Source organism: Manacus vitellinus, unplaced genomic scaffold (genome assembly GCF_001715985.3).
Source record: "Manacus vitellinus isolate BGI_N305 unplaced genomic scaffold, ASM171598v3 scaffold_4_pilon, whole genome shotgun sequence".
Taxonomy (NCBI): domain Eukaryota; kingdom Metazoa; phylum Chordata; class Aves; order Passeriformes; family Pipridae; genus Manacus; species Manacus vitellinus.
This window is the reverse complement of record NW_021940604.1, coordinates 11,888,529-11,909,845: the sequence shown is the minus strand read 5'-3', so window position 1 is coordinate 11,909,845 and position 21,317 is coordinate 11,888,529. Positions and strand designations below refer to the sequence as shown.

Genomic DNA, 21,317 nt, shown 5'->3' with positions numbered 1-21,317 from the left:
TTTCAGTACCAGAGCTTACAAGTCAGGATAACTCTTGCCTTTCTCAGGGAGGTTCCTTGAGCTTTTCAAGCACAGAGGCCTGAGCGAGCAGCACTGAAGACAGGCAGGGAAGCATGACCAAGGGGAGCACCCCCAGGGAGAAGCTCCCAGCTGCTCTGCTGTGGAGATGCTGTACGTGGTGTGTGCCTGACTGTGCTGACCCCAGCGCAAACCTGTAGACAGGATGACACTGCAGACCTTCACAAGCAGCCTGGTCAATCTTGTTTGCCCTTCTCAAACTGTTGTCCATTATGGACAACACAAGAGGCTCCTGGAGTGTACCAGACTGGCTTGGGAGCAGGGTCAATTCTCACTCTTAGCATGGCCATCTGTGTCTTGAAATTCTGGACCCCATATGCACTACACACGGAACAGTCATGTGGGATTAGGTTTGCCACGGGTCAGTCATAACCATACTTGACCAAAATCTCTTCTGTTTGATGGAAGACTAGTCTGTGCTACCCCACAACTCAGGCACCAGCAAGCAACACTTTGAATCCCTGCCTGTTTTGACTGACCGCTCCCAAGAGGTAGAGTCCCTCCCCTAAGTACAAGCTCAGCTGTTTTATTTCCAGGATGAAATAATTCCTGGAAAGAGCCTCCAAAATTGCATGCTAAGAAGCCACAGAACACGGAGTAACAGAAATCATGAGCTTCTTTGGAGAAAATTTGTTCTGCAGTAAAATGACAAACCACATTTCATATGTTTTGGTAACAGTCTTCTTTTTACTCTTGTCCTAGCAATCTACATGATACCTTGGAGGAAATGAAATTTCTACTTAAAAGTTTCATGTGACAGAGCACTTATACTAAAAAATAATTGCTCTGGCTCAAGCACTGTTAAAAAGTTACACACAATGGAGTGATCACTTCCCTTTCTCCTAAATAAACCAAACTGCCACAGCCGCTGAGCAGAAGTGCAAGATTGCAGAACAGGAATCATACAGGATAGCTGCTATGTGTCATGAGGAAATTCCCCTCCTGTCTTTGTGATTGTGTAAGGAGTCATGTTATTGGGAGGTTCGCAGAGGATGTGGCAGGTCCTTCTCATAAAGCCTTCCAAAAAGTGTCGCTGTTATGAGCGGTTTCGATGTGCCATGTTTACTTTTCAAACGTCCGTCACGTAGAACCTAATCAAAAAGAGAAAGAATGACACTAACAGTCCATTAACAGAGTAGCAATATTGCATAGTACAGAAAGAATAGAACTTAGATGTTGAATATTTTGATGCAACACTTTTAAACAATCATGAGAATGAAAGAAACCAGAATTACATCTGGCTCTGCCATAGCCTTCCCACTATAGCCTTCCCACATTTCCTTGGACCAGGAGGTCTTTAAACATTTCTCTATCTTTGGAAAAAAAAGATCATTTTCTCCACCTCAAGAGAAGGTGAGAGTGAGAATAACTGATTTGTTAGGTTCTCATTATACTCATAGAAGGCAATGAAAGCTATATACATATCTAGGACAGATTTGAAATATTTTTTTATTTGTAGACCCCTAAACAATTTTCAGATGGAAGTAGAAAATTTCAAGCTACTGGTCATATGTAGCTTTTCTTAGTTACTTTTTACATATCAATTGGAAATCACTGTTGTTCAGAGACTATGAACACCGGCAACTTTTTAAGAGCCTCTGTGACAAAAAATAAGCACGTATTTGTTAAAAAAATACAACATATAATTTTTATGTTAGACTATGATCATAGCATGCCAATAAATTCTTTGATGTGTATATTTTTACAGAAGTCCCATTCAAAAAAAGTATGCAAGGTGAACAATGCTTTTCAATTCCCTACCTTGTAAAAAAGTCACCCTTGTTTCCCCTAAAACTTTTCAGATCTTTTCCACTGTCTTCATTGCCTCTTCTAAGTTTCAAATAAAAAAATAAACACTACAAAGCCCTAAAAAATTGTTTTTAACATTTTTAACTGAGTAGGATCTCTGCTCTTACACATGATACTCCTAAGCAATTTTTCTCATTTGGACAACTTCTCAAGAGTATTTGATTTCTTTTTCTCCTAAAATCCCCATCAGCAGAAACCTGTAGAAAATAGCTCCTTGAAAGCTGTTGTTTACAGATTTGGGACCTGAAGTGGGAAGGTGTATTTGCTACAGAAAACACTAAAGAGATTCTCAGCCTCAGCATTGAAGTTGATATGATGGATAGAATTCAATCCACCTGTTTTAATGTGTCCTTTTGAGTTACAGTTTGCAAAACCAACGAAAGTGGTTCTTGAGTGGGACTTTGCTGACATGCCAGTTTTCAGCACCACAGCCTGGAAAACTTTGCATCAAACAGCTCCAGGGTGCCTCCTTACCTCAAACTCCCCAGGGGCCAGCTGCACCCCACTGTACAACACTTCTGGAAAGACATAGTTGGTGCCAAATGTGCCGCTGAGGGAGAACATCTCAAACTTGGTCTGAGCCGTCTCCACTGGCTGCCCACATGTGTCCAGGTTTGTGCTCTTGCACTTGAGCAGTGTGCATATCTGCAGGGAGGAGGATAAAGAAAGGTAAAACACCACCAAACTTTCAAAATCAAGAGCTGGATGTGATATCAAGAAAAGTTCTCAGTATGCAGTAGCGGACAAGTGGTTTGGGGTGGTTGGGGTAGCCACATTCACCCCTAAAAAAACAATTACCTGCCAATGGTATTTTATAAGAGAACCGTGAAGCCCATCAAATGCACCCAGGACATAAACTTCGTTTTTCCTCTTGTTTGACATCTGATAGACCAGATGACAGCAGAGGTCTCCTTGGCAAACGGTGTAATTTCCAGTTTTGCGCCTGAGTTCACTGAAAGTGAATATATCCCGCCGGACAGATCCCGAAAAAGTGTCATTTTCTCCTGGAAATTTCTTGATACTTGTGGCATACAAACTCCAGTTGATGGCAGGAGGGTAAGTGGGGGAAAGACAGGGGTATGCGCTCAACTCTGCTAGCAGGAGACATCCCTCCTCAGTTCCAGTGTCATAATGGTAGGCGGCAGGTCCTTCTGGAGTGAACAGCCCACTACCTGTCAAGGACAAGCAGCAGTCCTCTGTTAGCCAGCACCCCAGAGCATGGCTTGGCAGGGGGACCAGTCGCCCCCCATGCCACACTGGTACTGTTTGTCAGTTACAGTATTTTCTGTTAATACCTTATGGAGAGTTTTGGAAGAATTTTAAAACACAGAACTGCTAAAATATCCATCATAGTGTTAAAACTTAGGTTCATGTTAATATAGATCAGGGCTCTAAGAGGGGCATATTTGACAAATAAGGAAACCATGGGGGTAGTTATTTTTAACTGGATGAAACACAGGGTTGTGGCTTAAACTCAATTCAGTTTATTTAGGGCAGGCAAAAATGTTCCTTTGTGGTTTTCACTCAGGCTTCAGAGAAGAGTTACAGATGCAGCTACAACATTTTCTCAGTTTACAGGAAAAAAAAGGCAGAAAATATCTATTCAGAGCAAAACAAAACATATATATCTCTAATTCCTTAGCAGCCCCAAAATCTGAAAATATTTTATTCAATATACAATAGGAATCCTCCTTTTGGTTTTACATTATTAAGTTTCAATTGAAACATTTTTTCTCTACTTAACTGTTGATTGAATTTTTTTAAAAAAATGCTGCTTCTAAACAAAAGAATGAAAATTTAAGTGAAACTTTGTGCTGTTTTTGAAATAAAATTCCACTTTCAACTTACCAAAATTTAATGTCATGGGCTTTCTAATTTTACCTTTTCCAGTACATTCAACATTTTAATGCCTGAAGGTGTTTATTACATTTAGGATGGTACCACAAAGATCTTTAGTCTGATTAAAACACTATTTTCCTGAGACTTCACTATGTCTAAAACATTTCTGCCTGCTTCTGAATCTGAGGACAATTCCTGAATGTAACTCACCTGTCATTGCAAAGCTGATGTTGTGAGTATTTGCTGAAAGTAAATTGACACCCATGCCCATAGCCCAGGCAGAATGAAACTCAACTGCAGTCAGAAATGGCAGGACATTCATCCAAGCCGTTGGGAAGAGCACAGTGTCCACCTGCATCTTGCTCACCAGGACCACTGCAGGCTCATGGAAAAGGATGTCAAAGCAAGTGAAAATGCCGAACTTCCCAAAGGGAGTCTCAAAGGTGACAACTTCTGGTTCTTTTGGGTAATTAAACTGAGTTTCACCTCTAAACAGGTTGTACTGCAGGTGAAAAAAATGGCATATTAGAAACTTAAAAAAAAATGCCTCAAGATTATGAACACCTATTTTGCATCTGAGATAGGCTTTAAAGCAAAGCTGGGAGTTGAGGTACCTGAGCCGGCCTGCACAGCTGGTTTAAAACCATCCAGCTGACCCTATCCACCTACAAAATGGGGTAGCTGTACCCCATCTACCTCCTGGAAGCAAAGCCCAGCCAATATTAGATGCTAAATTCTGCCAAGACTTGGCAGACTAACTTGGCTAAGAATGTATCAAGGATGAGCTAACGTTTATGGAGTATGGAAAACTCTGTCACTGTTTCTTTACCATTTACTATCATAAATGTAGCCTTTATGTATTTGGCAGCTGGTAAGCTCTCTGCATCTGTGATGTGCCTGGGAATAATGTCTGATTGGTCAAGCACTTGCTTATTTTTCCTTCTGGCCACAAGATCCTTGCATCAAATCATCCTGAGTTGGTTGACAATTTATAATAATGTTAAATTATTGTAAAAACAAGCTGAAATTGGTGATAGAGAGATGAAAAATATATTGATAATAAATTACAGGATGATGCTGAAGCACCTCCTTACCTTGTGATAACGAGCCACCAGTTTCCCCTCTGGATCAAAGACGACATCCGTATTGTACTGGTAGCGACCGTCACTGGGGCAGCCGGGATCACTGGAGTTACATGGTTTCTTGTCCCCAATGTTTGCAACCACATAGATGGAGTTATTCCTGGCCATGCAGCTGAGTCGTTCCTGCACTGGTGCTGGACCAAATCTAATGTATTTTCAGTGAAAGAAGAAAAAACTTCTAGAAGTTTAAGTGCATCTGTAGAAGAAATGCATTCAAAATACTTTTATTGTCTGCACATCCCCATATGCAAAAGAAATTGATCAAATCATAGTTTCTGTTCATCTTCTTCTCTGTTCATAGCATCATTTTACATTGACAGTGTCTTTTATCTTTAAAAAAAATGGTGTCCCTGTGTTCTTCTTTCCTGTACCCTTAACAATGTTATTTTCTGTGTGTAGAGAATTCCCAGTTAACATGCACAAGATATGAAGAGCTTCAAAAAACAAAGGGGAGAATAAATCATATACAGACATAAATTTAAAATAACTCCTGAAATCTAGCTTTGCAAAGCCTCAGAAAAGAATATAAAAGCTTACCTTAGACACGAACTCGGTCCTCTTGGTGTCCCCTGCTGACACAGATTCAGAGGAGCTCTGTGTAACACAGCAAATTGTGGAAGTGGCTGGATTTCCAGAAGACACTTCTTTCAGATCTAGATAAATATCTTGTGCAATTTGCTTTATAAATAACTCAGCCACATGAGCTGAGGACTCTATCACTTAGTCTGATCTATGCATCTGATATGATAATAAACTAGCTTATACTTACAGGATTTTCACAAGTGATCTGAATTGATAAAATTTTACATGTTTTTAGAATAATTATTTTGCCTAAAATTTCCTCATTTTCATCCTTTTGTAAGTTTTAAAGTAAAACTGTCTCAATGCTTTTTACTTGGCATATTCCCATTACCATTTAATTAAGACTTCTTTTTGGTTTATCTCACGTCTACAGTACTTGTGATTTTTAACAGATTAAAAAATTAGCAGTTCCTATGCATTTAGTGGGAGCTGCTCATGACTCCATGAGATACTAGTTTGAAACCACATAAATCACTGTAGAAGGAATCACCTTGAGGGGTCAGTGCAGGGAATCCAGTTCACCACTGGAGCAGGGATATCCTCCAGGTACGGGTAGATGGATTCTCTTGTGAATTGCCAGCCATAGATGCCATCTTCAGGAGTCACAATGATGTGGGCACCCTGTCACAACAAGCTCTGTTAGAAGCTCACCCATCAACATATAACCAGGGGGGTCAGACAGAGCAGAAAACACTAATTAACAACCCTCATGATACATCTGGTACCTGCTGGGCAGCTTCCTTTATGGCCCCTTCCAAGACATCCATGTTTTTGTTCATCAGGGCCAAAGCAGCATCGGGAGAAACAGGCTTGTCGGTGGGATCTGGCAGGATGACTGCGTGCTCATAGACGGCTGCAATGAAGGTGTCGGAGGCAAGGGCCTGAAGGACTGCGAGTGCGAATACCCCAGCATGCAGGAGAGGCTGGGAAGGGAGCATGGCTGGTGCCTCACAGCTCCTGGATCAGGCATGGGGAATATAAAGCAGATAGAAAGAGGAGGAGTAAAGACTAATAAATTTGCTTTGGAAATAATCTCCTGTTGAGTAATCTGAGAATATTTCTGCCAACAATCAGGACATTTATTTACAATAAAAAGTCAAAGGAACATTTCTAGGAATGGGATCTTGTTTCCAATAAGAAATGTTTAAAATAAAAGAACAAAAGGCTAACAGAGCTTGCCAGAAGCAATGCTAATCTACAAGGGGCTCCATTAGAAGGAGCACTTGAACACTCCATTTGCACATCCCTATCCAGGCTTTTAAACCCATCTTGGTGCGAGCCCAGACTCCCTTGGTTTGGGCACACTACTACATATAACCTTACTGCACATGGTGCCATCAGTTAAAGCTTCAGCCAGTGCTGAAGGCAGATCACCTGCATGAAGTACAGCTGTCATGTTTCAGAGTGCAGATGATTTATTGGCCCTTATGAGACACGTAGTCCTGCCATACTTCTTGCTTTTGGCCAGTGGCTTACTATAGTTGTAGTTCGTGCCTTGAGAATGTCCTCCTTGCTGGGCTCACACTGCAAACTATCCCTTGAACTATGCTGACCTCTCTGCCTAGAGCTAACATACTTGCTTGTTTTGTGAGAAAGAATTAAACAACACAGATTTTTTTCTTATTATTGTCCTTTCAAAAAGAAGTTTTTGCACCAATAGCAATTTGAAATTACCCTTAGAAAGCAGGTTTGTTTGGTTTTTTTTTTTCTCATGGAAGGTAATTTTTAGCACAGTATTTCGTAAATAGAATATTACTACTATAGTTTCAGGTGAGGCCTAGAAAAACCTTAGTTAGAACTCCTGGTATATCTGTGAGGATGAAAGAACATAACCTGGTTCATAATTTACCACTTAGCAGGAAGCCAAAGAAAATATTCTTCTTCCTGAAAAAACCTTCCTCTTCTCTATGTTGTGTCACCCAAAAGACTGATTTTTCCTCCATCAGCACCAAAGCTTCCTCAGGAGAAACCAACACTTCAGTAATTCTGTGATTCTAAGACTATGTTGTGCTCATAGACAGCTTTGACATAGGTTTGCAGGTGACAGGCTTCCAGAGCAGACAGCATCAAAAACATAGTAGAGGCACAAGCTTTAGGAAGCCCCATGTCTGGAGCCTGGAAGTCACCCAAGAGGAGGCTGTGGGCAAGCAAAGACTGGGATTTAAAGGAGGAAGTCTTGCATGAAACCTGGGAATTCCCCAGGATGGCAGAAAGCCAACAGACACTGGGAAATGCAATCACCCTGCCTGGAAAGTCTCACAATATCAAAGGCAAGAGAGCCACCAGCATTGAGCAATTCTGCCTTACATCCCCGGCAGGAAGTCACTGAGAAGTCACCACTGTGCTGCAGCTGAAGAAACATATCACTTGACAGATTTACAAAAAGTTCAGGGATAGCATTGCTGCAGTAACACAGCTCAAGGCAAATCTGAGTCACAATAAGACAACAAGTTCAGGAAATCTTGGTAGAGACAAGCATGGATACATTCCTGCCCCAACCTGGCAGTGAGGGGTGCCGGCATGGTTGCAGGAGGCAGGTGGCCGGGCCCCAGCATGGGCACTACCTGTGCCACCCCAGATCAGCACAGCACCAGCTCAGTGTTTCAGGGTCTTTGGGGGCTGCTGCACATCTCAGGGTGGTGCCAGGCAGGTTGATTGTCTGAGCAAATCCATTAGCACACCCACCACTCAATAACCGAGCTCTGAAGATCTCTGGTGCCCAAAGGTCTCTGTTTGAAGAGCATCATGAATAGGAGCCACAATTTCTAAATTTTGCCTATTGCAACCTGCTTTCTTATGCCTATGGATCACTCCAGAAGAAATCTTGAAGCTAAAGCTGCATGTGCACAAAAATCGCTTGTATTTGGTTACCCAAGTTTCTTACCTTCTTTGGTTCTGACTCAGCTGTCAGGTACCAAAATGGTTTTTTCTGCACTGCCCTTGAAGAAGTGTTTATTGCCATCTGTGGCTACACACAGCCTTGTCTTTATACAGAGTAAGTTGGTATGTGGGTAATGGGTGGACTTGTACAAGATTACTTTCTGTATGCTTGACTCATTTTACACAATAACACATTTCACAATAAGTGTTATGCAATCTTTGTAGCAAAAAGAATTTAGTGCCATGATGGCTTATGCCAGTCTTGTACAGGAAAATACTCAACATACAAATATACCTTAACCAAAAAAACAATGGCCTGGAATCAAATCCTGGATTCAAGATACTCACCAGATTCAGGGTTAAGCTATATACTACAAGCACACGCATTCCCTTATCCAGAGGACTGGCAAGAGCAGTAAGCAAATCTGAAGAAGCTGCCTCTCAGTTCTGAGAGTGGCCACACAACTCCTGCTGAGACTTTCCTGGGTGCTTCCCTTAAATCCAGATCCTTTCCCTGGGAGAAAGTTGTGGTATCACCCACTAGGTTCCCAGGGCACAAGTGCAGTATCTGCACTGAATTTGTACCCACAGGAAGAGGACCACACTGGATAATCCCTTGCTGGACCGCGATCAGTCTGTGGTCAGACAGTACCTGACTCCAGCAGTGAACTAGGTTTTAAGACAGCGCGGCTCTAGCAGCAATGATGCTGAGCTTTCATGAGTCAGAGAACATTGTCTGGGGTTTTTGATAAACATGTCATTATGTTTATTAGACATGAGACTATGTTATGTCCCATGTGAGTATTTATTTACATTTGAAAACAAAAAAGGTCATATGGCACACAGCAGTGGTAATCAGTGCTGGTGTTTGGAAAGTATTTGCACTCCCAGTGTCTCACCAGCTCCATAACAGAAATACATGGGATTGAGGACCTTGAGAGCATCATGGTGAGGCAAGTAATGGTGTTAGTGTGGAGAAAAGGAAGGAAAAAGAAGATTAATAGAGGTCTCTGACCACTCTTAAGGACACAGCCACAAATCATGCACATGTGCTGAAACTCATGTGCTGAAAGAAGGTCACTAGGGTCCAGCAGCAGCAACAAAACACAGGTCACTGGGGGAGAAGAGGAACCAAAGATGTGAACAGTGCCTTCTCACCAGGAGTAGTTGGTCTGAAGTAGAATTCTAAATCCTCTAATCCCTAGAGCAAATTCATCTACAGGGCAGCACTACTCAGCATTAACAGGAAGGAGTAAAGGACAAGGTTTATTTCAAATATGTTGGTGTTATACGACTAGAAAGACATAGAGAAGACGTGAGGGAGGAGCTGCTATGTGATACCAGGTAACTCAGTGACTTGTTTACTGGTTGCAAACAGTTCCATCACTGAATAGCATCCAGTGCAGACAGGAGGTGTTGCCAAGCTGTTTTTCAGAACCGATAAGTAGAATAACTTGAGGTTTTGATTCCAAGTTTTGGTTCAATGGAGATTTCCAAGAAATGATGATTCATGTCGTGTTCTGACCAAGAAGTGGTGGCAGGTTTTGTTGTAGTAGAGGATGCTGTATCTCATTTGGAAACAGTGTTCAGCTTCAATCACAGAAAGGCTGTTGGCTGTGGGTCTTGTTTCAGATGATCATTTTCATACCACCGTCCAAAAAGTGTCACAGTAACGACTGGTTTTGTCGGTTTTGTCTTATTTATCAAGCGCCCATCATTCAGTACCTGATTGAAAAAGGTAAGAGAAGAATGTGATTAGAGAAGTACCTATATGAACACACTAAGAGCTCAGAAAAATGTGACAAACAGGAAAAAGGAACGTCAGACCCTATCTCTTACTGAAACTAGTGATTTCATTAAAAGGTATTTAATAGATCAATTATTCACTATGAGCAAGTTCACTTTGGCTGCTTTGACACAGTTAATTCCATGACTATCCTGCAGAGGACCTGACATGACACAGCTCCAGGGTATTCCATTACCTCAAACTCCCCAGGGGCCAGTTGCACTCCGCTGTACAACACTTCTGGAAAGACATAGTTGGTGCCAAATGTGCCACTGAGGGAGAACATCTCAAACTCGGTCTGAGCTGTCTCCACTGGCTGCCCACATGTGTCCGGGTCTGTGCTCTTGCACTTGAGCAGTGTGCATATCTGCAGGGAGGAGAAGACAACAACGTATTTAGCAAGATAGAAACACTCTGACAGGAAAGCCTTGTGTCATCAAAGCCGGTATGTGTCAGAGCAGATGAGAGTCACAGGATCTTTTTCATAATCTTCAGGCAACTCCTTTTTAGTTGTACCTTATTTTTTACCCCTTGATCTGACTGGCAGTTTTCCAGACCTGCATTGCCTTAGTAGTTACAAATAGACTGCCTCTGATGTAAGTGCTGCCAGAGCACCTTATTTCACCTCTGAAGCCCAGTCTTGTCACTTCCACTAATTCTTCCTATTGCCAGTTCTCTTATTTGAAGGTTCCTTTCCCATGTGTAAGATAAGTTTGTGAATGGAAATTTTAGGCAAATGAAACAAAGTCCTTCTCATGGGTACACTGTGCAAGTATACACCCAGGTCTGCCTACTAGTATTTGTACATGTTGGTAATGACACCTCATTAGATGGCCTGGTAGTCCGTGGGAAACCTGAATTTGATATTCCCTATCCAAATCCTGGTGAATACAGGCCAAGGTGATGAAGTTAGCATCTTCTGTTAGAATTTAGTGTTAGCAATTGTAGCACATAGAGGAAAGTAGGAATCAGTGTCTCCCTATTGTCTTTAATTATCCAGCTGATAAATATTTATGGTCTTCAAGAGGAAATACGAAATAGGGTGCTAGCACTGCTATTATTCAGGAGTGATTCGAAGATGTTGGCTGGTTTTACTCATAATCATGGAGTTTTTCTATTTTGTCAGATATTGGAGAACAGAAGCATATTTGCAAAAATCAGAAGTATTATTCTTCAATGAATATAGTTTTGTGTTGAAATGCAAATAAGCAGAGAAATAAAGAATATGTTCTGAAGAAATGAAAAAATACTGAGGGAAAAAGGAAGAGTAGAAATTCCTGTCTTCTCTAGAACTTTCAGTACTCGTAGAGACTACCTGGCAGCTTCCACAACCACTGAAATAAATTTTACAACCAAGTTCGCCAAGAACTGAATTTGTTCAAGCTACCTTCATAAATGCATTAGATTAGCTGTTTTCTGTTTAAGACCTTCCCTCATATCCTGGAGTCTGTACCAGCTGGTATGCAGAGGTTGTGCTGACAGACAGAAGTAACTAAAACAAAAGTATAGTCTGGTGGCACAATAACTTAATTATGAAGGCAAAGAATATTTTCAGATATGGCTTTAAGCAAATTCAGCCAGGATGTAACTCACTGTCTTCCCAAACATTTGATTAAAAGAGAGGAAGACAGGATATTTCCATTAAAAGTCATATGCCATTTCAGTAGACTTCATTGCTATGATGTGGGTAATGAAAAAAATTAACATCTCTGTGACTTTAAACTGTCTTATAAAGATAGCTATGATCAACCGATTTTTAACAGCAACTCTTTGAGGAAGATACAGTGAGGCCCCATCTGGAGTACTGTGTCCAGTTCTGGGCTCCTCAGTACAAGAAAGACAAGGGGATACTGGAGAGGGTCCAGGGGAGGGTCAAAAAGATGATTAGGGGTCTGGAGCATCTCTTTCATGAGGAGAAACTGTAGGAGCTGAGTCTGTTTAGTCTAGAAAAGACTGAGAGGGGATTTTATCAATGCATATAAATATCTCAAAGTGCCAAGAGGATGGTTCCAGACTTTCTTCAGTGGTGCTCAGTGACAGGATGAGGAGCAATGGCCATAAACTAAAACACAAGAAAGTTCACCTCAACATGAGGAAGAAATTCTTTACATTCAGGGTGGTAGAGCACTGGAACAGGCTGCCCAGGATATTCGTGGATTCTCCCTCTCTGGAGACATTCAAAACCCACCCAGATGCATTCCTGTGTAACCTGCTCTAGGTGACCCTGCCTTGGCAGGGTGTTGGACTATATTATCTCCAGAGAACTCCATTCAATCCTAACTATTCTGTGATTCTGTGATGCAGAGGAGATTCAGAATAATTACTGCAGATAGTCACAGAAGAAGATCTAAATTTAGCCAGTATTGCACACCCAAAATAATAGTGAGTGCACTCTGGGAATTTAAAAGAAGCTTAGACACCTCTCCACTGCTTTTGTTGGTTTTAAAGGTAAGTAGGCTTGGATGTTTTAGCAACTCCTTTCCATTGCTAACAAAAACAACACCAGCACTCCAGCATACAAGAGAATCATTGTCTTTTTCCACCACGGAGCTGAAAGTTTCTCCCTGTAAAAAAGCTTCCTAAAGCAAGTAACCCCCTCCAAAGAATTACCTGCAGATAGTACTGTCCTTCAACAACATGAAGCCCATCAAAAGCACCCAGCACGTAAACTTCATCATCTCGTTTCCCTGCCATCTTGTAGCTCAAGTGACAGCAGAGGTCTTTTTGGCAGACAGTGAGATCTCCCCCAGGCTTAGTGAGCTCAGTGAAAGTGAACTGGTCATGAAAGATGATTCCTGTGAAATCATGATCATCTTGTGACAATCTTTTGACACTCAAAGCATATGAGCTCCAGCTGACAGCAGGTGGGGAGGCAGGAGAAAGACAAGGGTGTGCATCTAGTTCGGCAATGAGGAGGTGACCATCTTCAGTTTTCATATTGTAGGAGTATGTCCTGGCTCCGTCTGGTGCATAAATACCACTCCCTGAGGAGAGCACAACAGTCAGTTCAAGAATTAAAAAATCATATTATCCTTTTAAGTGTCCCTACTGCTAGCTCATCAACTATTCCACAAAGATTACAGAAATTTTAGTCTCACTGAAGGTGACCATTAACAACTCAGTACATAGAGCTCGTGCTTTGGCAAAGAATAGCATTTATTCCCCTGGATGAGGTCTGCTCAGTGTAGCCAAAGGCAGAGGATGTTATTTCTGTTCTGTTCTGTTCTGATTCTATTTATAGCCTCCTCAGTTCTCTTTTCTCCTGTATGCAATTAAGTTACTTGGTAATTCCTTTATTCTCAGCTAATTGAAGTGAAAGGACCACCCATGATTGAGACAATCCAAAGCACAACACAGTCAAGAATCACAGGCCGGTCCTGGTGAAAACATAAGGAGGCAGCAGTTGTCCAGCCCCCTTTAAACTGGCTGAGAACTCCTCCCAGTGTGGGGAATTCACATCTGACCAGTACCAAGCAACTGAGGGAAATCAAAGTAGATCTGTCATACCCATCACTGCCAAAGAGCCGCATAAAATGGGCAACAAGCAGAAGCCTCTCAGGTATGTCAAATGAGAAGCCCAAAGACAACACTTTGGTTTCACAGCTCAGTGAAGATACTGGTCTAACTGAAATATACTGTCCCATAAACTAAGCTCTAAAAAATCAGTCCTACATTGTAAAGTGAAAATGTAGACTTCTTAGCAGTGTTACTGCAACAGATTTGAAAGTTTGTTTTTAAAGCTCTTCCATAACCATGTTAAATACGGCTACAAATAAGTCTTTAATTTGGTCAGAATAAATGTAGCCATGTACATGGTTTACAAGTATATTTACAGTTTGGCATTCAATCACAGACTTAGAAGTGGAGAGGAAAAGAGCCTAAGTGGCAAAATTTCTATTCAGGCATAAGGAACAGTAAGTAGTAAGTAACTTACTAATTGTTTAGAGACATTAGAGAACAAAGGAAAATCCTAAGAAGCTAGGGCAAAGAAAACACTACAAGTTTTGCTGTGCCTTGTATGGCAACAGATGGAATCTGTCAGGTTTAAAATTTGGTGACTAGACTTCCAGATAAACACATTATATTCCTCTGCAAAATCACCTTGTAGAACAAGACATATAGATTCACGGTTATAAAGATTTTTTGGACAGAGTGAAATTACCTGTCATTGCCAAGCTGGTTTTGTGAGTATTGGCAGCTAACAGGTTGACACGCATACCCATAGCCCAGGCAGAGTGAAACTCAACTGCAGTCAGAAATGGCAGAACATTCATCCAAGCCGTCGGGAAGAGCACAGTGTCCACCTGCATCTTGCTCACCAGGACCACTGCAGGCTCATGGAAAAGGATGTCAAAGCAAGTGAAAATGCCGAACTTCCCAAAGGGAGTCTCAAAGGTGACAGCTTCCAGTTCTTTTGGGTAATTAAACTGAGTTTCTGTTGTAAAAAGATTATACTGTAGGGGAAGGAAAAAAGAGAAATCAGTTAGAGGCACTTACTGTGAGATCCTGGAGTCATTCCCTAAAACTGTTCAGAATGACTTGTGAAAATTTTTGACCTGCGTTGGAACCCCTCACATGCAGGAAGTCAGGCTAAAATTGTATGATCATAGTACCCAAAAGATGGAAATGGGGAGACACATATTGCCCTAGCATCTAGCTAGGAAAGCAGCTGGCTGTCTTCAGGTCTGCTGATGTCATCATAAAAATAATCTCTCCACTCTCCCTACCTGGTTTATACTTCTGGTGACCAAAATGCCCACAGAAGAATAATAATAATTTAAGAGGAGCAGGGAGGTTCTGGTGCCAAGAGACAGAATTGGTGACCTTGGTGTGGAGATGCCCAGAAGTACTGTAAGTACACAACACCAGCATGAAGCATGAGACAGTACTGGAAGACTGTAGAACAGAGAAGAAAACAAAGGATGGGCTGATGGGGGAAAGGCAGATGATCTCAGCCAACAGAAAAATCCAAGTTTGTAAACATTCTTGGTTTCCAACATTTTCCTTTTTCCTTCACATACATGTTTTTTAACAACTCTTTATTACTGTCCAAGTGGCCTGGACAATAAACATGGACACCAAACCAGAAAAGAGGTCCAAATGTACTGAACTTATAATTCAGCACCTGGGTCATGCTAGGTTGGAATGAGGGGGGGGACCAGACTCGCATTATCACCCAGTTTGCTCACAAATAAATATCTTGGCATCATCTCTGAACAACAAGGTGAAACACTGGGCCCAAAGTGCATTAAATAAACAACTGACTTCACTCTAGCCACATTGGCATGATATCTGGCACACAGTTCATAAACAACTTTGATGGAACTTGCAGGAAAGAACATAATACTGAAAGAACTTTCATTGGGTGCAAATGTTTCAAAGCCCTCATCTCTTTTAACACCCGTCTTAGGTCCATGGTTTTGTCCAAATAATTCCCATTGTACAAAACCAGTACTGAAGTAGCATCAGAAAAAAATTTACAGGAAGGGGCCTGTCTTTCTCAAAGCAGAGTACTCATCTATAATGAGATACAGATGAATGTTTTCAAATCCTGGAACATGAAGGGGTAGTCTGGTGAAAACCTGGCACTGAAAACTGAAGCTGCTTAAGCAGCAGGATTTCCAGTAGTAGGGATTTAATGATCTGAGGAAGTCAACCAAAATCATATGCCATTAAATTGCACCAGAGCAATCATTTTTCATACCAGTCTATTTTGAGAAACATGACAGGAAATGCAAATTTGGCATCAATACTTCATAGCAAGAGAGAGATTCTTTTAAATTATAAACAGAAGCAAAACTCTGACAGGGGACAATGACTGGTATCTAATTCTCTTTCCAAATGAGACATTTTGGAAGTAGTGGAAAATTAGTTCCTGCCTTTCCAAGGCCACTTTACCTTGTGGTAACGAGCCACCAGTTTCCCCTCTGGATCAAAGACGACATCCGTATTGTACTGGTAGCGACCGTCACTGGGGCAGCCGGGATCACTGGAGTTACATGGTTTCTTGTCCCCAATGTTTGCAACCACATAGATGGAGTTATTCCTGGCCATGCAGCTGAGTCGTTCCTGCACTGGTGCTGGACCAAATCTAATGTATTTTAGAAAAGGAAAAAAAACCATTAACAAAACCTGTGCTATCAGTGTCTGTCACTGGAGTGCTTGAGGGCACACGAGCTGCACCTTCAAACCTGTAGCCATGCAGGGCAGGCAGATACACAGAGTTGCTGCAGTGCTGCCTCAGATTGCCTCCTGCACCTTGGGGTGGGTCCTGGACCCTTCCCATTGGCATATGCAGGGACATGCCTGCCAGTCACCTTCAGCACCTGGAACGTGCTCTGCAGCAAGCAGATAATCCTCGGGTTGGGAAAGGTTAGGAGAGGACTCTCTTCCAGAGGAAGACACTAACTTGATGTCACACTGGAAAATATTTTAGCATCTGGCATAGTGACACCTGAGGACCATAGCTCTGGGCCCTTAGCACACTAAGAGAGTTGAGCTGTGGAACAGTGCAAAGGAAAGGGTCAAGGCAATTCACCTCCTCCCATGGGCAGGAGCACTTAGACCTCTAGCCATGGCATGAAGAGCAGTGGGCTATTAATTTAAAGATGCAACAGGCCATGTGCCAGACACTGGCACCACATCTGAAGCACTCATACTAGGCCATAAAGAGAGCAGCCATCCCCCTCTGCAATGTGGCAATGCATATGGCTTTGTAAGGTGTGCATGGGCCACACAAGGAGGACCATCATGCAAAATACACATACAGCAGCAAGGAATGAGGTATGCCAGACAGTGGTGGTAGGTGTTATATTACCAAAAGCTGCTAATGAAACCCCTGATTTAGAACAGTGAGATCACCTCTGCCAAAACTGTGTGAAGAACTGGAATAAAGACTTGCTTAGACACACTGCCACCCCACACTCCACAAAGACATTAAGCTTTTGGAAAGCATCTAAAGGAGGACAACAAAGACGGTAAAGGGCCTTGAGGGGAAGCTGTATGAGGAGTGGCAGAGCTCACTTGACTTGTTCAGTCTGGAGGAGACAGAACCCAAGGGAATGGTCTGCAGTTGTGTCAGAGGAGGTTTAGGTTGGATATTAGAAAAAGGTTCTTCACCCAGAGGGTGGTTGGGTGTTGGAATAGGCTCTCCAGGGAAGTGACCACAGCACTAAGCCCGACAGAGTTCAAGAAGCATTTGGACAATACTCTTGGGCACACAGTGTGTCTCTTGGGGATGGTCCTGTGCAGGGCCAGGAGTTGAAATTTATAATCTTTGTGGGTCCCTTCCAACTTGGCATATTCTGTGATTCTGTGATTCACTGAAAGGCTGTATATTTTAGTTACTTATATCTCAGTAAAAAGTTGCACATCCTGCACTGTTCCCCATTATGACACTTCTCAGAACCATTGAAGAATTATATCCTCACAGATTTAACAAGCTCCTCCTCATCAAGAAGGTGCAGAAAGGTGAAGAAGGCAGACCATGGTTGTAGTTCCACAGCTGAGCACTTAAAGTGTAAGCTGTAAGACTCTGAAGTCCAGCACTCAACTACAGGTTAGTTTGTCACTGTTGGAATATGCTGCTTGAATGACAGATCATGTTCTACATCACAGAGACTCTAGCAATTCAGACTTTATCTTACCTTAATTGTGGAAAACTACGATTAGAAGTTTCTGGGTTTGTATCACTCTGAGGTTTGAACTTTGACTACTGATCTCATCACCTCTATTATTAGCTGTTCAGAAACTAGTTCTTAGCTGTCCAGAAAAATGGTGTGTGTGCATTTTTTGAACATGGCATTTGTAAAAGACAAACAAAAAACGAAGAAAACCCGGTGTTAATAACTTACAGTCAGTTCTATTCAAAATAATGTGAAAAAATTGAAAGTAGAATGAGAAGCAGCATATTCTGGCATCAAAGCTTTTCCAAAAAAAAAGACATTTCCTCTACTTTTCATAACTCAAATTCTGTATGTTGTTTGAATTTCTCCTTGAAGAGTCTAATTAAAAAAAAAAGTTTTTAATGTTTCCCTCACCAATTAGTCATGGACACACTATATATTTTATCATGTAACTTACCTTCAAACTCAAATTTAATTGAAACTTATGTCAAAAGCATTAGCAGTTCCTATGCATTTAGTGGGAGCTGCTCATGACTCCATGAGATATTAGTTTGAAACCACATAAATCACTGCAGAAGGAATCACCTTGAGGGGTCAGTGCAGGGAATCCAGTTCACCACTGGAGCAGGGATATCCTCCAGGTACGGGTAGATGGATTCTCTTGTGAATTGCCAGCCATAGATGCCATCTTCAGGAGTCACAATGATGTGGGCACCCTGTCACAACAAGCTCTGTTAAAAGCTCACCCATCAACATATAACCAGGGGGGTCAGACAGAGCAGAAAACACTAATTAACAACCCTCATGATACATCTGGTACCTGCCGGGCGGCTTCCTTTATGGCCCCTTCCAAGACATCCATGTTTTTGTTCATCAGGGCCAAAGCAGCATCGGGAGAAACAGGTTTGTCAGTGGGATCTGGCAGGATGACTGCGTGCTCGTAGACGGCTGCAATGAAGGTGTCGGAGGCAAGGGCCTGAAGGACTGCGAGTGCGAATACCCCAGCATGCAGGAGAGGCTGGGAAGGGAGCATGGTTGGTGCCTTGCAGCTCCTGGAGTACTCTGAGTCATGGAAAACAGTGCAAAAGGAAAATGCATAGAAAAGAAAAGAGGGACAAAGTTCAACTTTGAAAGAGGGAGGAACTGCTGGTCTGTTAAAACATTATCTTGGAACCAAGCGTGACATACGGGAAGGTATAACAGCACACACTAAGGATGTTGCAACTGAACATAACTAAAATACTGGACAATGCCAAGACTAATTGTGCCAATAAAAAAGTAAGTCATTAAAAACATGTCTAGAACTAACAGTCCAATTTTTTTTGTATACTTTTCTCTGTCACTGATTCAATAGATTTTTGCTATCTCTGTTGGCTCGCTCTTCACCCAGGTGAAAGGTGGATGTGTCACCCATGGAGCTAGTGTTCTGTGAAGTCTGAGTGGCAAAACTGAGGGTCTTAAAAACTGCTTTATGCTAGTATCTTCATATTCCTCAATTCCTATGTTGTGTTAGTATGTGCAGTGAGTTTCTTTAGACCAAAGTAATTGCATTAGCATCTCACTGTACTTGATGTCATATACTTCAAATGCCAGCAACAGAACTGTTCCTTGAGTTCATCCAAGTTTCTCTCCCAGTCACTTTAGCTGTACATCACTTTCCAACAGCATTCCATCAGAAAATACAAATCTGGAGGTAATGTTTTCCTCTGAAATCAGGCAGGTAAGTAACTCATTGCCTGGCTCTCACTAACCTGAAGCAGAAGAGCGGTAAGCATACCTGCTCCTCTGTACACCTTTCTTGTCCCCAGGAACATGCTGTGTATTGAGAGGCCTTCACTTTTAATCTTCAACTCAGTTCAAATGCATTTGTTGCTATGACATTTTCAATTTTTTGTCTTTCTAGTAGTTGCAGTATTCTCACTTGAGAAAGGCTGTCTGAACAGTGGAAAGCAGAATAGGCTGTCTGCTTTCAGCTACAACAGACTGCCACTGTAGAGCTGGCTCAGAAATTACAGACTTGTGGATGAATGTAGATACCACAAAGTTCTCTGCAAAAGTAGTGCTGACTGAGCATTTCAACCATTGGGAACATTGATTTCTATTTGGTAACATTCACCTCTAAGTACTTCTCCACACATTACTAAATGTGAGCCTTTTAAACGTTGCAATAGAGATTTCAGTGATACTTGAACTAATGTAGCTTGGAGGCCTTCCCCTCCTCTCCGCCCCATTTTTCTTACCAAATCAAATATGTGTTGAATCATATTAACCACAATTAGACACCAGCCTAAAGGAGGAAGTAGTAAATGCTCCCTTCTTTAGCAGTAGAGAGGACGTCAGCCAGAAAAGTGACTGACCTGGCAGGGCTAAACAGAAAAATTTACTGCCCTGCAAAGTTCAAGTCACACCGCCGGGACAAGGGGGTTTCCATAGTACAGTGAGCCTCTATCTGCCTACTGCCTGCAGGGCTGGGAGCTCACCCAGGAACAAGGAACTAACACAAGTTAACAAACAAACACACTGAATAAACTTAACAAAACTGCAATAGTCCAGGCTATATGTTGCTGTGGACAATGTAAGGGGAAACTTTATCTAGAGGTCTGTCTGCTTTCCACAACTCTATCCTCCCAATCCACTCTTCCTGTACCGTACCCGCCCCCATCTCTGCTACTGCCTGATGATGACGGTTACCTGAGAACTTCTGTGAAACAGGAGGCAATTTGGTGCTAAATCGGCTTAGCTATAGAGGGAGTCTGTCTTCAGACTGGTCCTGCTTCTTTTCTTGTGCTAAGACAGAGTGTGTGGAAGACTACTGTGCATTCAAAGGGTTAATCTTGCTGTGGAGAAGCCTGTGTGAAACGTCAGACCTGCAACCATGCAATCACTACACAGCAGTGAGTACATGTGGGCAGGAATAAGGAAATCAGAAGCAGTTTATTTTTTGCAACAGCACATAGTCATTTTACTTAGCTGTAACAGGACACCATATCCTAGGGCACAGATATAAACTTAAAGATACAGTACTTGCCTTCCACGAACAAGTAGAGTACATTATTTCTACTATATGAATTGTAGAGGATTCTAATTTGATACTTTTCCAGACAAAAATCTTGTTTTTAAAACATTCATTTTGTTAAAAAAACAATGTATCTTGCACCCTGGAAGTCTGGTTTTTTTATTATGTTGGTCAGAATAAACGTAAACAATGTTTTTGATTCCAAACAAACCTGCAGAACAAACAACAGAATTAGCCACACATAGAAACCTTAGCAGCACCACACAAAGTAATCCAGTCCACTTGCCTAAAAAGTACAGTCTTCAGGGCCTGCACCCTCACACATGCCAGTGCATTCCATCTGTTCAAGCTGTTCACTGCCCCTTACCAACACCTGCTGGCACAGTCTTGACTCTCTCTCACACCAGCATGAGCAACCATTTAATAGGAACGCAGATATACTCTTGAAAAATTGCTCATTTTGAGAATTTTTGAAACACACCCACTTGCCTGCTTGGAAAAGGTTATCAACAAGTTTTGTGGAAAGGAAATTTTCCACACCCTAAAAATGTGGCCAAGAA

The 21,317-nt window shown here is 41.9% G+C and overlaps 2 protein-coding genes across 2 annotated transcripts; both read right to left on the bottom strand.

Moving 5' to 3' along the window:
- Positions 1-618: 618 nt before the first annotated feature.
- LOC103757705 (vascular non-inflammatory molecule 2) lies at positions 619-18,834 on the bottom strand. The gene is made up of 8 exons (XM_008923874.2): positions 18,784-18,834; positions 6,176-6,397; positions 5,941-6,071; positions 4,821-5,013; positions 3,937-4,228; positions 2,686-3,059; positions 2,362-2,532; positions 619-1,169 (listed from the first exon to the last, which is right to left on the bottom strand). The coding sequence occupies exons 2-8, from the start codon at positions 6,386-6,388 to the stop codon at positions 1,050-1,052; spliced, it is 1,494 nt and encodes a 497-aa protein (XP_008922122.1). The 5' UTR covers positions 6,389-6,397; positions 18,784-18,834; the 3' UTR covers positions 619-1,049.
- LOC103757704 (pantetheinase) lies at positions 9,073-20,859 on the bottom strand. Its single transcript, XM_018078324.1, has 8 exons — positions 20,433-20,859; positions 18,562-18,803; positions 18,327-18,457; positions 16,015-16,207; positions 14,279-14,570; positions 12,727-13,100; positions 10,313-10,483; positions 9,073-10,055 (listed from the first exon to the last, which is right to left on the bottom strand). Exons 2-8 carry the CDS (start codon positions 18,772-18,774, stop codon positions 9,927-9,929), a joined length of 1,503 nt encoding a protein of 500 aa, XP_017933813.1. The 5' UTR covers positions 18,775-18,803; positions 20,433-20,859; the 3' UTR covers positions 9,073-9,926.
- Between the last annotated feature and the right edge of the window lie 458 nt (positions 20,860-21,317).

What these genes read in the sequence shown, in the direction of transcription:
- LOC103757705 (XM_008923874.2), bottom strand. Translation starts at nt 6,388, where the DNA reads ATGCTCCCTTCCCAGCCTCTCCTGCATGCTGGGGTATTCGCACTCGCA. An exon ending in TAAAGGAAGCTGCCCAGCAG is followed by an intron (nt 6,072 to 6,175) that starts GTACCAGATGTA and finishes TTGTTGTGACAG; the next exon opens with GGTGCCCACATCATTGTGAC. An exon ending in CATCAGCTTTGCAATGACAG is followed by an intron (nt 3,060 to 3,936) that starts GTGAGTTACATT and finishes TGTCCTTGACAG; the next exon opens with GTAGTGGGCTGTTCACTCCA.
- LOC103757704 (XM_018078324.1), bottom strand. Translation starts at nt 18,774, where the DNA reads ATGCTCCCTTCCCAGCCTCTCCTGCATGCTGGGGTATTCGCACTCGCA. An exon ending in TAAAGGAAGCCGCCCGGCAG is followed by an intron (nt 18,458 to 18,561) that starts GTACCAGATGTA and finishes TTGTTGTGACAG; the next exon opens with GGTGCCCACATCATTGTGAC. An exon ending in CCCTGCACTGACCCCTCAAG is followed by an intron (nt 16,208 to 18,326) that starts GTGATTCCTTCT and finishes AAAATACATTAG; the next exon opens with ATTTGGTCCAGCACCAGTGC.